This window comes from Mchenga conophoros, linkage group LG20 (genome assembly GCF_057382185.1).
Source record: "Mchenga conophoros isolate Kocher_MC1m ecotype Shallow Benthic linkage group LG20, M_conophoros_male_GT1.1, whole genome shotgun sequence".
Taxonomy (NCBI): domain Eukaryota; kingdom Metazoa; phylum Chordata; class Actinopteri; order Cichliformes; family Cichlidae; genus Mchenga; species Mchenga conophoros.
In genome coordinates this window covers 4,812,672-4,829,213 of record NC_140545.1, presented here as the reverse complement: position 1 = coordinate 4,829,213, position 16,542 = coordinate 4,812,672, and the positions used below count along the sequence as shown (strand labels likewise).

The following is a 16,542-nucleotide window of genomic DNA, read 5'->3' as shown; positions in this document are numbered from 1 at the left end:
CATCTTATTCTGAATGTGTTTTGGAAGAGTACGAGTTTATGGGGCCGTGTGTGTGCAGACGCAGTCACAGGTGTTAATGCCATGTGACTGAGGTCAAGACGGGTAAAGTGAGAGTGTTCAGCTGTCCACGTAGATCACTGTGAAAGAGCAGTATGTTGGGAATGGACCAGAGAACTGTGTAGAGTGATCCTAGCAACAAACTGTTAGAAACACAACTGTTACTCTGTGTGTGTGTCAGTCAGTTTTTATTAGGAAACAACATACACCTACTATTCCGAGTGTCACAGTGCTCCCAGCGCCATAAACGTCATGCCTTTTTTTGTTGTTGTTTGTCTTTGATAAATGGAGAGCTGCATTGTTTACATGTGATGGTATCGAGTACACCGTTGCTAAAGAATAAATATGTGCATGCAATTAGGTTTCATAATTTCCTGGACAAAGACAATTTTTGCATTTCTGCTTCTGCACACCACCACAGTGGACTTTTAAAATGAAGTGCAGTACACGAGCTGTATAAACAAATTCAAATTCAAATTTTATTTGTCACGTACACAGTCATACACAGTACGATATGTAGTGAAATGCTTGGACAACTGCTCGTGACCTAAAGAAAACAAAAAAAGGAAAAGGCTATGAATAAGATAGGAAATAAATATGAAAAATTAAAAAGGGTAAATTTAACTAGGAAGGAATAGAATATAAATTAAGGTTAAAAATGAAATAACTGTACAACACAAATTAGAATGAAGGGTAAATTTAACTGGGAAGAATAAGATAAAGATAAATATATAAATTAAAGTTGAAAATAAAATAACTGTACAACAAAATACACAATACACAATATAGAACTATATAAGAATGTATGAAGAAATCTAAATATAAATAAATATATACACAATAACAGCAGCTGTACAAGTATTAACCGGAAATGAAGAATATAGTGACCAGTGTTGTGCAAAACCAAAGTCCAGAAAGTCCAGTGTGTGTAAGAACCATATGTGTGGGTCAGTACTGTGTGGTGGTGTGATTGAGAGACCGTATCGCCTGCGGGAAGAAGCTCCTCCTCAGTCTCTCTGTGTTGGTCTTCAGGGAGCGGAATCGCTTTCCTGACCTCAACAGAGAGAACAGTCTGTTGTTGGGATGGCTGAGGTCCTTCACGATCTTCCTGGCCTTGGTCCAGCACCGCCTGCTGTAGATTGAGTGCAGGTCAGGGAGCTCGGAGCGGATGGTGTGCTCAGCTGACCGCACAACCCTCTGTAGAGCTCGTCTGTCCTGCATGGTGCTGTTCCCGAACCAGACAACAAGTTTTAATATGAATCATATTTGCTGCCTTATTTTATTTTTGATGATGTAGAACTCTCAAAAACTCCTGTATCAAATATGATTACCTGTTTAGGAATTACAGACATTTTTTGACAAACTAACATAATTTTAACATAATTAAATATTTATTATTTAATTATAAGGATAGTTTTTAAATACTCCTGTTTAATAATGCTTTGCGGTCACTGAAAGCCTGAAGTCTAGGACCCATGGACATCACCACATGCAGATGGTCTGTCAGGCCTTTAAGCTTTAAACCCCTTGAATTAAAGCTGAGAGTCTGCACGTCAGTCACATGTTTAATTAAAAATGCACGGTGGTGAACTATCCAATAATTTATGGACACAACTGTAGGGACCATTTATACATGGACGGGTAAACCTTTGCTCTTCAGTTACAACTTTTCATTTTGTATGTCACTTGCAACCAGTTGTTTCTGTGTGTGTTTGAAATCACCAGAACAATTTTCACCTTTGAAAACATGTTTATTCATTTTTTAAAGTGTATAGTATTGCTCCATTTGGCAACAGTGCAAAATCCAACATTTTAAAGTCCATCATAAATAAGAAACATACCATAAATAAATATCACCACATTTAACACAAACTTTAAAAAAAGAAGAAGCTACAGTCACATAAAATTGCACAAATAGATGTAAGATATCTTAAGCAATCTTTCTATGTACATTTGGATCCACAGAATGGAGGCTAAAGTCTTGTGTGGTTTTGTGCACCTTTTGTCTTTAAAGTCTGTCCCTGCCTTGTATCGACTTCATCACAGCGTCTCTATAAGGCCATCACGACTCCAACTCTACGAGCGTCCGCACTTACACAGAAATTAAAACGCAAGGTTGTTTTAGATAAACAGAAAAGGTTCAACAAAAATCCTTCAAAATAAGGAAAAAAGGCAACTTCTCAGAAGTTTGGAAAGGTTAACACTGCACGACACGTGAAATGAACCCAGGTCCCATTTACTTTAGACATGCAGGTGAGATTCCCAAATCACCCACAACAGGTTCAGTGACATTATATTTGTGGTTAATCATACGGCATATATGATGAGGTAATAAAAAAGGGAATATGACAGCACCAAGTGTCAACAACATTACTGATTAGTGTCAAGTGTTGGCATACTGAAGCTAAACTAGACCTTTCTGCTTTGACTGAATTCCAGGATGATATCCACTTCCACATTTTTGGAAAAAACTGATCAAGAAGCAGGATTAAAAACAGTATAGATTTCTTTCATTGAGTGGTCAGCAGGTTTGCGAGCGATTAAAGCCTTTGTCACAAATGCAGTGTCAAATGCGGTCATGCTTATGGCAGTGAAGAAATATTTAGAAATGCAAAACGAAGGCCGCATTTCGAGATGCAACAGGAGAAACTCTACCCCTCTCATGCTTTAGACATTCTTTGTCATATCCACTGATGATATGCACATCACACATCTAAATAAATATATTAAAAACACTCTGAAGTAGGCATAGGTCGGATCTCCTTTCCTCCCTAAGCATATTTAAAACAGAATATATATTAGCATTTATACATTTTTATAAATACATATACTTTATCATCTCTGTTTTATATCTTTAAAAAAAGAAAAAAAGAAAATGGATCCAAACTCATTTACAGTTTTGAGGGCCTAGCTTTTCTATGCTGTTGGTGTCCATGCGCTCTTGCAGTGAGGGTTTACAACATTGCCTGTTACTGCCACCTAGTGTGGCAAAGCAGCACTACAATATATATATTTTTTCCTATCTTGTTGGTGCCAGTACATAAACATGCATGGTACAACCAGTAAAAATCTACATTCCAAAATAAATCATTCAGCTTTTCTCTCTCTCTCTTTTGTTTTTTTTAAATACATTATTGCAAAACCTCTGGGTGTCAAAGAAAAACCTTGCAGCGAGACCGCAACATCAAACCAAATACATTTACATCACACACGACAGAATTAAGGGGCCACCGTGTTTTTAGGTGTGTCAAACACCAGAGCGGTGGGAAATTTTTTTATTTTTATTTATTTATTTATTTTTAAAAGTGGAGCTTTGAAGAACGATTGGTCAATGTTCACATATGGGAGGGAGCCGGTATCTTTATGGCTATACAGTGGAGGTACTAAGGCCAGATATAGTGTAGTCCAGAATTAAGGGGAATATTGAAAACAGCCAGATTGTTAGAGGAAATTTAGAACATGCAATGCAGTAAGCCCAGTTTTTGTTCATTCAACCTCAAATTAATATAATCAATGAGGCTAAGAATGTATCTGAAGCTGCAAATGCACAAAACTGAAAGTTTTGTTGATTTTTTAAAAGGACTTTTTGTTGATATAATAAAAAATTTACTTGTGAAATACTGTACATTACAGTTTCCTATAATCAGTGAAAACAACATAGATCTTTAAATCCATTACCAGCATGTTTGTTTGTATTTTAATTCTGGTGCACTAATCTTCACCAAAACTGCCACTAATTCTGAAGCACACTACACCGAGGCCTCAGCCCATCTGTTCCCCTCGCCTCCACACATTTACCTGTCCAACCACCAGCGCTCTTCCTCCTCATCTTCTTTGTTTCAAACAGAGCAGTTGCGTCTCTTCCCAGAGCCAGTCTGGGCTGTAGCAGCAGAGGCTGAGGTCAGCCAAACAATGACCCCGTGTCAAAGGCTGGTGGAAGAAACCGAGAGGGTGGGCGAGGAAGGTGGCGGGAAGTTCAGGAGCTCCAGCACAGCCACACCCACGCTGCTGCGCCGTGTGAACATGCAGGAGGCTGCGACCCATTTATTGCTGCGTGGGTTGTACTTTTCAATGGAGTTGAGACTGGAGCTGCCATCATTGCCTCCCACTGCGTATAACCAGCCATCCATTGCCACCAGGTCATGAGTGCTCCTGGAAGGGAAAAAGACTATTTAAATGTGTAAGTTCTCACATATATTTAATATGATGTGTGCAAGTCGCTACTGCTGAAACGGACAAAGAAACAAATAGCAAATTCATGTGGTCTGAAACCACAGCTAAAAGCTGCAGTGTTCAAAGAGAAGAGAAGCAATTGGGACACCCAATGACCAGTGTACTGGCTTAGCCTTTGGATGAAACTGTCAATTTTGGGGACTTGTGGTGTTGCCAATTTTCTCTCCATCGTTTCTTTTTAAAAGTAAAATAGAAGGATAATGAAAATGAATCAGCGTCAGACAATGTCCAATAGTTATCAGATGAAATTTGGCATCTAGCATTTCTCATTTGCTCTCCACACAGACATGCAACCAAAGCCTCCTCAAAGGCCATTAGTCAATGCCACTCAAATTTTAAGATAAAAGTGGAAACCAGAAAGTTTCTGCTGTCTCTTACCTATAGATGTTATATAATCATATACACAAGCTGTTTACAGAGCTTTTCACACGACTCTGTGCAGTCCTATGGTTAAGCACTCCCTTACTGCTTCCACAGGAAATAAGCTAAGCAGCAGCCAGGTGCTGATGATGAATTGCACTTTGATCATCAGCAAGTTTGCGCACCTCTATAAAAGCAGCAACGTTTGGCAGTTTGCTGCCTGAAGCATTCAGGTGTTTGTTAACACATTGCCACAATTGCCCAAGTGAAGATGTCCCAGCAAATTCACATAAAAGTCAGGCCGTGAAAAAAAATAAATAAAAAATACAAGAACTTTGTCTCAGATGCTGCAGGCCTCAGCATGTTAAATGTTAAAGTTTATGACAGTAAAATTTAAAAATGTGAACACGTGCGGCTTGTTTGGAACGATTTTCTCTAAAAAGAACCAGGTGACATGGCTTTGGTTTGCAAAGACGAACCTAAACAAACTACAAGACTTCAGGAACAATGAACTTTGGACAGACAAAATTACTGCCGTAAACACGGTATATCCATTCAAACATCTCACGCCACAGTCAAGCATGGTAGTGGAGGGGTGGTGATTGGGGCTCGTTTTGCAACCACAGGACCTGGACACCTTGCAGTTATTGAGTCAAACATGAACTTTTACAAAAAAAACTACAAGAGGGTTTCAAAAACCACACAGGACTGTCGCTACCAAAAACCTTAATGTAACATAATGTGTATATGAGCCTGTTGCAGTGCTCGGGTAACACAACTCTGTTTAATATTTAGCTTTGGGGATTAAAGCAACCTGACATGGCACAGACCTTTAAAAAGCAGTACATCTATACTTAATTCTTAATCAAAGCAAATGATCGGTGTAAAAAATAAATAATTTAAAAAAGAAACATTTTCTGTGCTTAAAGAGGACTTGGAACAAATTTGGTTTTAATGTTCATTTCAAATATCCCCGTCATGACCGTAACACAATGAGATGATTTTGGACAAGACTATTATTCTACAATGTCTCCCACACCAGCACACGTTAGAAGTGGCTATAGCGTGTGACACATTAGTAGCCAGTACAGTGTGATTGTTTTGGACTGTGGAAATGGAGCCTCTCAGCAACTGGATAAGAAAAGAACTCCAAGGCACACAGCTGATTAATGCCATGGGTTATTCATGGAGCTGCACAGTCAACTGTTGTCAGGTTTTTCTGCTCCTACAACACACTGACTCATACATAACCAAGTGTGCGTGTGCGGATGCATAAGTGTGTCTGCCCTGGGAAAGAGCAAATCTGCCGATGCTATCACAAATCCTCAACAGCTACATCTCCAAATCTTCCTCCCTGCTGCAGATCCTGTGACAATACAATGCTGCGAGCGTGCGTGCACGTATGCCTTTGTTGATAATCACTTGCAAGATGAGTTTCAGCTTTCATCTTCTAAGAAAATTAAAACATAAAAACTCTGTTGTGGAAAATAGGCCACTTGATGTTTATGCCTTAAGAAGGTTTTGGCAGCACAAGGGGAAAAAAAATCCTCCAAATGCCCCGACACCCGAGCCTTTTGCACACAGCGAACTAATTGCAGCCGAGATACTATTCTGACAAGCTACATACAGACAGAGCTACAGATATTTTTTCAGCTTTTCAAAGAAGATGGTTTTATCTCTTTATTTAGGTTAGAGTAAAACTGAGGCTTGGCCTGTGGTGCTTCTCAAATCCTTTCAGCAAGGTGTCGTGCTTGTTAGAAGCACAAAAATAAGGATAAAAGCTGGACAGCGCTAAAAAAACCAAAACAAAAAAAACCCACAGAGGCTGTTTCCATATTCTTCACTCCCAGCTGAAGTTATGCAGGCGTAAAGGGAGAACTGGGTCATCCTGCTGGCTCAGTTGGCTAAAGGTGTGTTTAATTTATTACCTTGAATTCATCCCAGATTTTTTTCTCATCTCTTCTCTTTCTGCCTCTTACGGTGCAGCATAATGTAAAAAAAACAAACCATAACCTCTGTTCTCTTTGTAAATGTGGCTAACCTGCGTATATTCATGGCGGCAACTCCTTCCCAGGTGTTGGTCTTGGGGTTGAAGCGCTCCACTGAGTTCAGGCAGCTGGTGCCATCATTGCCTCCTGCGACGTAAAGCATGCCGTCGAGCACGGCCACCCCGGCACTGCTGCGTCGGCTCAACATGTTGGCGATGGCGGTCCACGTGTTGCTCTATTCAGCCAATCAAGAGACCGAGCACATATTCACACAGCAGATTCATTTGTACCGTTTCACTCTGTCTACAGCATCCAGTCTAGGTAAACCTGGCAACAGACGAGTTTTTCTAATGATAAATTTAACAGCTGTATACCTGGGGGTCATATTTCTCCACTGTTGCGAGATGTGAGGAGCTGTCATAACCTCCCACCGCATACAAGCTGCCATCTGGAGGGGAAAAGGGAGTAAATACTGAGAATGTAAATATTAGCGGTCGCATACCGAGATGGCAACTCCCTCTTGATGTGAGTTATTAAAATACAAACAGTGAAAAGTAAATAGAGGAGCACAGCTTGGTTTTTTTTGCCAGTACCTACCCAGAGTTGCTACTCGAACATATCTCCTACGAGTGCTCATAGCAGCGATTGAGGTCCATGTGCTGGTCAGAGGGTCGTACCTCTCCGCACTAAAAGAAGAGGTGAAAAAAGACAGATGCTCACGTGTATTTAATTCAGCTTAAAATGATCAGTAATCATCAGCATAATAACAGGCTGTGCATACCTATTGAGACAGGAAGCTCCATCATAACCCCCCGCAGCGTACAGCAGGCCATGCAGGACAGCTACGCCTAGACAGCTCCGTCGTGTTCCCATGGAAACCTCAGGTTGCCAGGAGTTAGTGATAGGGTCATAGGACTCCACGGTTGCAAGGTCAGAGGTGCCGTCATAGCTAAAGAGAGCGACACGGATATAAATGAATGCACAACTTTGCAACAAACGGTGAACATACAAGATAAAAAGTTGCTTTGCATGGAAGAAAGCTCTCACCAGCTTATCGAGCAAATGCAAATTATCCACAAATTCTGCTTCCCCTCAAATCACACAATGTAATGTTTGAGTAACAAATAACTTTTTAGGGTCAAACGCTGCGATTATTATCACCTACCCTCCAACAGCGTATAGTCTGTTCCCAATTGCTGCCACGCCCACCCGTGCCCGCCGAGTGGACATGGACGCCACCATGTGCCAACGGTCTGTTCTGGTGTCGTACGCCTCGCAGTCTCCGTGGATAGCAAACAAGCTGCCACCACCTGGGAAAGAACAAACATACACTAAAAAAAATGAGGAAAAATGCTTTGAGCAAAAACGCAAATGTCATCAGGAGGATGGTGACATGAGAAAACGAGGACTTCAACTTCGGGTTTTTAAAAGGAGTGAAAATGAAATGTGCTTACAGTCATTCCAAACAGCAACGCTAGAAGTTAAAAATGAGGGAGGAGAAGTATTAGAGCCTCACAGCCTCCAATCATAGTGGGTGTAAAGGTCAGATTGTTCATTTTGGAAACAGTCGATGGAGACACATCTGACGTGTGTGTGTGAGTGTGTGTGTACACAGGCGCACTATTCAAGTTCCAACATGCAGTTCACACAGAATAAAAAAATGCTGGCATTTGTAAAAATCATGAGTGACTGGTGAGCTAGAGATGTGTGTGGTCCAAGTGTACCCTAATGGGTACCTTCAGATGCACACTGACCAACGGCGAAGAGCACAGGGCTGGCGCCTTCACAGCGTCGTGGGCGCGTCCGGCTGTTGCTTAAGACACCCCTCTGCTCCGGCATCAGGTGATACTTTAGGGCCTCGATTAGCAGGTCTTTGCACTCCGAGTGGTGACGCACCAGCAGCTCCGTGTCTACGTTGCTCATCAGAAAGTCTCGCCTCAACAATGGCAGCCGCACGCACTTCATCAGCTAGCGAAGACAGTGGGAGAGTGGGTGATGAGCGGGTGGCGCTACACAGAGTTAAACAACAAAAAGGGGAATGGGGTGGGTAACATGGAAACCAAACGACTTACCCAAGGTACATGTTGCCTGCGTCCATCTATATCATGTTTTACCCAACTCAACACGGCTCGGTACACTTCTTCCTCAGATGGCACATTGAGATTGTCACTGGAGATCAAATCTAGGACCTGCATCGCAAAGACAAAGCATATAGGAAGAGTGAAATTATACTATCGCTTACAACTTTATATTATTCTTTTATTTTTTATTTTTTTTAAATCATAGTGTATCAACTTGGACCGTTGAAAAGCATTTGCAGAATACTTTCTTGTGGTTGTAGAAATCGACACACAGGAAGTAATTTGCATGGGTCACAGACCGTGTTAGTTCCTGTATATGGTGACTTCAGCTGAAGTCTTGCATCTCCTTTTGTTTTGCTTGATTTGTTGTCTCAATTCAAAGGATGACTCAATAAAGCACGACTCTGACATCGTGCACACTTCGCTTGTGCATTATATTACAGCCTGTGTGTGTGCGCGTGAGCCGTGATACATTTTAAGTAATAGTTTAAGCTACCACTTCTTCAATTGTGCATCTGTGGCACAACGAATGCTGGACTCTGAGTGGCTGGCTGGCAGTGTTCCCAGCCCAAGCCTAAGCTGGCAGGGCTGGGTGGGACCAAGGAAGCCAGCTGCTGCTGCTGCTGTCTTGCCTGGCCAGATCAGAGCAAAACCCTCCCAGGAACAGCCTCCTCTAATCCAGAGTCACACACAGAAATACTGCTGATGCCACTGCCCCACCCTGCAGTCCCTCCTACCACTGCATGCACATAGTGCATCAAATTAACTCCAGAATGTGTGGGTGCATATGGAGAAAAACGCCTTTACTGCCTTTTCATAGCATGGCAGCACGATTGAGGGACATATGAGCGCCACTGTGTCAAAGTACTCATGTCTTCATAAGCTAAACGCAGTAATTAGGAGGAATCTGTCGACTGTTGTCTTCAAAATGTCACGCATACGACTCTACATCACCAAATTTGGCAAGTCACAATCCTGTCGTGCCTTGCCACTTCCTCCAGAGAACATCAGAAGAAATATGGGGCATATTTCACAGCTCTGTGAGCTTGGAGTCCTGTAGAGCAGCCAGTACATAAATCCTGATCTGGTGCAGATTTATGACAGTCACAGAACAGCTGCAGACACGACAGTGGAGTAAGCCAAGAGAAAGAGAGAGACAGAAGAACAGGAATGAAGAAAATGGCCTATTTTTAATCTGCTTTTATGCAGCTTAAGTTTCAGTGTTTTAATGGACTGTGCCCACACACTGCAGATTCAGTCTCTGGGCTTTGAAGGCCAGATACAGAGGGATGCTTAGTGTGTTACTCTGGTGGAACAACATCGCTTTAGGACTGTGGGAATTGTTATTTAAAGAGTGAGAAAATAACAGGAAAGGGATGGTAGTAGCAGTTTGTTAATTTTCTTCAACTTCCTTTTAATTTGCTGTTACCTTCTTAAACATTTCATCTAAGAGAATATATATTTTCTCAATTCTTTAGATGTTACAGTGAGCCCCTGCCTGAAACAAAAACATGATGTGCCTCTGTGGGCTTTTAGAAGCTGTCTGATATCATGAACACCAATTTTTAAAAAAAACCACGAATTGCTCTAAAAGTTTAAAAATAAAAACATGTAAACTTTGTACTCAGGTAGGTGTGTTTAAACTGCAGGAAACAGGAAGTTTAAATAACCCAACAGCAGCACTACTTTATTCTTTAGCATGCCAGGAATAGACTAATACCAACACATAAATGTCAAATACAATATGCCAGGATGTCCCGCTGGATTTTGTATCACTTTGCAGTAAGAAGCTAGCGTATGTTTCTGCCTTTTCTGCTACAATTTTGGGCAACAACTTTTTAAAAAAATATTTTCACTCCTTCGGGATCTACTCCAAAAAGGACTTTGCAGTTCTTGTTAGCCAAACATTGCCCTCTTCACAGGTAACTGATAGCAGTGTTTGGCTGCTAAGCAGCTCATTTGACCAGGGTTATATTCTTTCCCAAGGCCCAGCATTCCTTACATCACTCTAAAATAATAAATGGGTACACCTACAAGATGCATTTCTCTTAAAACGTTGGTTAAAACAAGCAAAAGAAAATTGAACCAAAATAGAAACCATTATTGTTACGTCAGAGGAGCAAACACTGCTGTTAGCTCTCTAAACAGCACAGCAGCTGTGGAAATGTCACTGGCTTTGCCTAATTACCACTTCCCAGACAGGAACCAGAGTGCTGCCACCGCTGAGCCCTGCTAATGAATAAGTGATAGTTTGGCTTAGCCGACTTGCCAGATGACAAAACTGCAGAAGACAGTGAAAACAGGCAGGAGAAAAAGTTTCTCTAGTGAATGTCAAAAGCACACAACTTCCCCGTGGCATGTTGATGCGGTTTAAAAAAGAAAAAGCTGTGCTTGTGTACACATTATGCTGGGGAAAAATTATAGATGTAAGCATTGCTGCGTGTCCTTTGTGCTTTGGCATTATTCATGATAGATTAATCATCACCCCTACCTGTTTCAGTGGCAGCAGCATGAACTCCTCAGTCTTGGACACCTCCACAAAGTGCTGCAGGACATACTTGTGTGCTGACTTGAGCAGGTCGCTGCAGGAGTGTGTGTCAGCGAAGCCTCGGATGCCCAGGCAGTTTGAGGGGTCCAGCTGGCTGAGGAGGAACTTACAGCAGGCGTCCCGCACCCCATTGAGCTGCAACAGGCTCGCTGCTGGGAGCAGTGTCTACAACAGGTGGAAACGCAAAGTCTGTTAATTTTTTTGTGCCATATGAAAAAGAAAGAAAAAAGTGGTTTAGCAGTTGTGTATGTGAATCTTAAAACGTCAAGCCTACCTGCACATTTCCTTCCCCGACCACAATCTCTGCTGTGTAGGCATACTGGACCAGCTGCTCCAAAGCCTGAGGGTCAATGTCGTGAAGGGTCACGTGGGTCTGACGGCTCTCAGACATCTCATCTGCGTGGCCGCACAGAATGAGATCAGATTAATTTTAACAAATTACACCGAGTAAAGCTCCAGCTGATAGCAAAACTCCTCCCTCTTCAATCATACTGACACATGGCATCTCATAGCATTTACAGCACTGCTGCAAAATGTCAGCACAGCTCATTTGTTACCGTTTATTAAATCAGTCGTTTCAAGTGTGTGAGATTTTTGAAATTCCTGGATATAAACACTCTCTCTCCCACAGAACTAAGCCTGGAGCTTCTACAGTAACAGTCACGAGCTTCATCGACTCATAGTTAGACAACCTCACAAACACCTCTGCTGAGGTTTTCTGTTAAAATAGCTTAATTAGGGACTCTGTCAGATGACATGAAGTCTAGCAGCTGAGTCTCCAGGCAAATGACTGTCTGGAGACACACAGCATCCTCACAAAGGGCTAGTGTTTGGGAGGAAATCTGACTTACACACACCTCACATGACCACCTGTGCCCCAGACAGGAATAGGTGGAAGGAAGCGATGATGCTGAAAGGATGGAACAGCCATAACGGCACGCACCCACGCAAAAACAAGTTCTAATGTAAACAAACTCAAACAACAGAGAAAAATAGTTTGCAGTTTGAGTTTGTCATGCCACTTGCTCATCTTTGTTAACTTCAGGGAGAGTATACAGTATATGCATCATCAAGGTCCATAACACAGACTGAACTTACTGGTAAACATAGCGTGGAAGTATGGACTGCAGGACGCCAGCACCACTTTGTGCGCCTTGATTTCTTTGTTGGAGACATGAAGGACGATGTCACATAGCAAGCCACGCTGTCGCATCCGGTTCATGGACACGAAGGAGTCGTGGTAGTGGCGCTTTGAGTTGTGCGAGATGCTGTGGCCATCACGGTTGAGCAGCTGCATGCCCCCCTCCATCATGGTGCCTGACGTTGCGGTCGTGGGCTCGTGCCTGGGCCACACTCTTGGCAACTGAAACGTCAAGAAAAGCTTTTTAATGTCGGCCAATACTAATATCATCATCATAATAAAATCCTTTTTTTGGGGGGTAGACAAAAGTCTTGGCTTTGCTTATCTATAGGGAGTGAGCCGTTATGACAGGTGTCCTGGGCAATCATTATACAGTTATAGCACCCATCCTGTCGGCTATGACAGGAAGTCCTGCCAGCATGACAGAAATCTGAGTACAATCACAAAGTGTAGTAGGATGGATGGCCTGATTATTTCACATTCAGTCTCAGGAATGATTAGATCTCACTATGACACACCAGAGAGTTTCAAAAGATGGACATTATGGATGAGCCTGCCATCAAATCAGTGTGATCCATCCTGACTTGCAATTTAATTGGACCACATTTAGCTGTGAACTCCCCCACTCTGCTCTTGAATGGAAGAACACACTTCTGCATGTTGCATAACTGTCATCACGCAGCATCTTAGAAGTTGTTGTCTGATGAATATGTAGTGACCAGATGAGGAAACCAGATTGAAGCAAGAGTAGAAAACCACAGGCCAAGAACAGACTGATTCTTAAACAAAACAAAATATAATGCACTAACTCCGATGCAGTGATACCTTAAAAGTGTGAAAGGCTTATAAGCAGAAGCTGACTATGGGGTTGGGGAGGCCACGCTATCAAAAATATAACCTTCATACTCATTTGCAGCTCCACGTTTGTAACCTTTGAAGAATAGCTTTCAAATAATTCTTATTTATCTAATGCAGCTAAAAAAAGGATTATTTATCTGGGATGAACAGGACCCTGGAGCCCACAATTCATCCCATAAACTGTATATAACGCATACACAGACTAACGCATACACACACATAATGCCTTTAATTTAAAAAAAAAAAAAAAAAAAAAGGGGGGGGGGGGGGGGGCAGGGATAGCTCAGTAGGTAGAGTGGTTGCCCCATGACCGGAAGGTCGGGGGTTCGACTCCACTGAACAACTACCCTGAGGTACCCCTGAGCAAGGTACCGTCCCCATAGCATTGGTGGCTGCCCACTGCTTCACTGGGTGAATGGGTTAAATGCAGAGGAGTAATTTCCCTACGGGGACTAACACATGCATATATACACACACACACACACATATGAAAGATGGACACAGCCAGCACAACATCACTACCATCTTTTCCATTTGAAACCTGACCTGACAAGCGAGGAGTGGATGTGAGTGTGAAACAGAGGAACACTGAATTCTTGCTGGCAAGTGATTTGCAAGTATTTAGCCACTGAGCAGACGCTGGTTCGCCCTGCGTTCAGACGAATAATTAAAATGTGGCTACAAGGGGCTCTCCCTCAAGCTCCTTCCCTTGCCTGGGAACCCTTCAATGTTCCCCTGGATAAGATCGTAGGATGTGGCTTAAGAGACCAACTTCTCGGCTTAGACTGCTGCCCCTACGACCCAGCCCCAGATAAACACCGAAACACTATTTTACATGCTCTTCTTTTAAATCAATTGATCTGACTGGCCTTCTGATTGGACTGCTCTTCGCAAAACATACGGTCTGAACAGCCGGTTTGGTGGGGCTGCTCTTCTCACAGCCAGAGGTGCTGTATCAGAGATGACAATATTTAGAATATCAGCCAAAAGTGAAAAAGAAATCACAGTAACCACACATTTAGACTTTTTTTTTTTTTTTTTGCTTAAATATATTAGCTGTACTTAGACTGATGTCATTATTTTAAACTTTGCTGTTATTTAATGTGAGCATTCACAGGTGTAGAAGAACTTATATGATTGAAAATAAAGGAATATATGTGATATATGTTTAAACTTTAATGATAAAGAAGGATTCTTAAACTACAGGACCCCTGATAAGTGTGGTCATTGTCTGCAGGACCTTACAGCCACACACATTAAACAAATAAATAAAAATCACACATACCTTAGGATATCTATTTAATACACCAAGCTGGAACATTCCCTTTGAACCACCACATACAAACAGCCTCTGTATGCTTTATTTAGACATATGACAGGAGGTTTACAATCTTGAGTTAATCAGAGCAATTATGCAACAAGCAGAATCTCATCAGGAGAGAATATTGACCAGTTTGAAGTCCAAGAAGTGCAATGCTCAATGCTGAAACCCATTGTACCATTTTTCCTGATTATGTTAAGTTTCACATGACTGTCAAATAAGCAGTTCCCTGTTATGATCAGTACATCCTAATAACGGCTCTGTCGCTTTCAATTCAACACTCTTCCCCCATCCCACCGAGCACCATCTCAAATGTCATCACAGCTGCCTGGCTACTACCCCTGGGTCCCATTTTCCAAAACACAATAGCCCATTAAAAAAAACAAAAACACGCACACCAGCCATGTTCCTCTATGAGGGAACAATCTGCTCTCATGCCCAAGGGAATAGTAAGAGACAATGCTGGAAAATGAGACATGGAAACACGGGATGTTGTGGTAGATGTGAAAACAACTGTCACAGTTAAACTAACAAACTGAAACACTTGTCCTGTTCATCTGAGGCTTGTTTCTCCCTTTATCGTCTCTACCCCCAAACCCTGGCTGGTATCCACACAGAGGCTGAGTTGCTCCTTGATAAATAGTGCCTGCACAATCCTGCTGAATGCACAATTTCATTGGGGGACACAGGGATGTTCCTATCCAAATATCACTATGTGATATACGGAAACCCCAACCCCCACTCCATCAGCACTGAATAAGAGCATATGTCAGCTGCAGCAGCGGCAATAGGAAAGAAAATGAATGTATAATGGCTTTACCGGTGGTTGTTTTGCAGTTATCCTTGAAGACAGTGTGTTCCAGGAGGTAAGGGGAGATGAATGAAGAGCTGTCGCAGTCAGAAGGCTCTAAAATCCTATCACCGTCTACTTATCGGTCCATATTGTGACTCGAGCATAGGAAATATGAAGAAAGCCTCTGTTTTGTGCTGTATGTGCTTGACGTCAATGCAAAAAAAGAGCTGCCTGAAAGCTGACATCGGTCTGTTAAGGTGACGCTGTAATTGTCGAAGCCGAAGGTAGCAAGGCTTGCTCATGCTGTTAAATTTTAATACGTTAAAAAGGAAGACATGGTTGAAAAACACCGGTATGTCATTTCAAATGACCAACCGGCAAACTAATGCAGTGAATGTTCAGTTTACGAGCCCACAGACACACGCGACCTTAAGCCACCACTTTTGTCTTGTCGGAACACGGAAGTGTGTTCGACGTATCCGTCTGTGCTACTGTGAAAGGCGGAGTTTTCAGTGACGCGCTGTGATTGGCCACAATATGAAACATACCCCGTTTTGGTTAGCCCGGAAAATAAAATGAAACATAACTACAAACGTGTTCAATAATGCACAGCTTCTGTAATTTTTCCCTCGTTATTTACGTGCAAATTATACACTTATCACCCTACTACTGACGTAAAATAAGCACCCTGTCTTTATTATCTCTACGTGAGATAGCCAGTGATTCTAAATAAGCTGTCTATGAAGCTAGCCGCTAAGGTAACGTTAGCTAACCTGAAAAAAAATTAAAGCACAGGGTACTCACGACCAGCCGTCGTCGGTGTCGATGCGATGACAGCAGTGACTTCCTTCGGTTTGTAAGCTTGCCCAGCTTTGAGGCCGTGCAAAGTAACGTTTAAAAAATACTGTACTCCTCTCTGGATATTTGGCTTCCTGTGTCTGGTAAATGCAGCTGAACATTTTATTTAAACCTCACGTGTTGCATCAAAACAGTGTCCGATCTTGCACGCGCAAGAAAATTTCGAGGTTTCCGTGAACGCACTACCGTATATTTGTTTTAAGTAATCAGTTGATTATTTGTTCACTGTATTTGTGCCGACTTTACTTTCATCAAAAACTAAACAAATAAAGTTCGTTAGCATTTTATCAAAAATAATAATGTT

General features: G+C 42.1%; 1 protein-coding gene across 3 annotated transcripts; it reads right to left on the bottom strand.

Moving 5' to 3' along the window:
• Positions 1-1,787: 1,787 nt before the first annotated feature.
• On the bottom strand, positions 1,788-16,433 carry klhl17 (kelch-like family member 17). 3 transcript variants are annotated; one of them, XM_085258517.1, is made up of 12 exons: positions 16,185-16,433; positions 12,366-12,630; positions 11,542-11,663; positions 11,211-11,432; positions 8,711-8,827; positions 8,375-8,606; positions 7,804-7,948; positions 7,420-7,587; positions 7,236-7,324; positions 7,013-7,086; positions 6,692-6,873; positions 1,788-4,209 (listed from the first exon to the last, which is right to left on the bottom strand). In XM_085258517.1, the coding sequence occupies exons 2-12, from the start codon at positions 12,577-12,579 to the stop codon at positions 3,981-3,983; spliced, it is 1,794 nt and encodes a 597-aa protein (XP_085114643.1). In that variant the 5' UTR covers positions 12,580-12,630; positions 16,185-16,433; the 3' UTR covers positions 1,788-3,980. The 3 variants fall into 3 exon arrangements, with proteins under 3 accessions (XP_085114643.1, XP_085114642.1, XP_085114644.1); XM_085258516.1 differs by lacking the exon at positions 16,185-16,433 and adding an exon at positions 15,408-15,737; XM_085258518.1 differs by lacking the exon at positions 16,185-16,433 and adding an exon at positions 15,408-15,736 and having other exon boundaries at positions 8,393-8,606.
• Between the last annotated feature and the right edge of the window lie 109 nt (positions 16,434-16,542).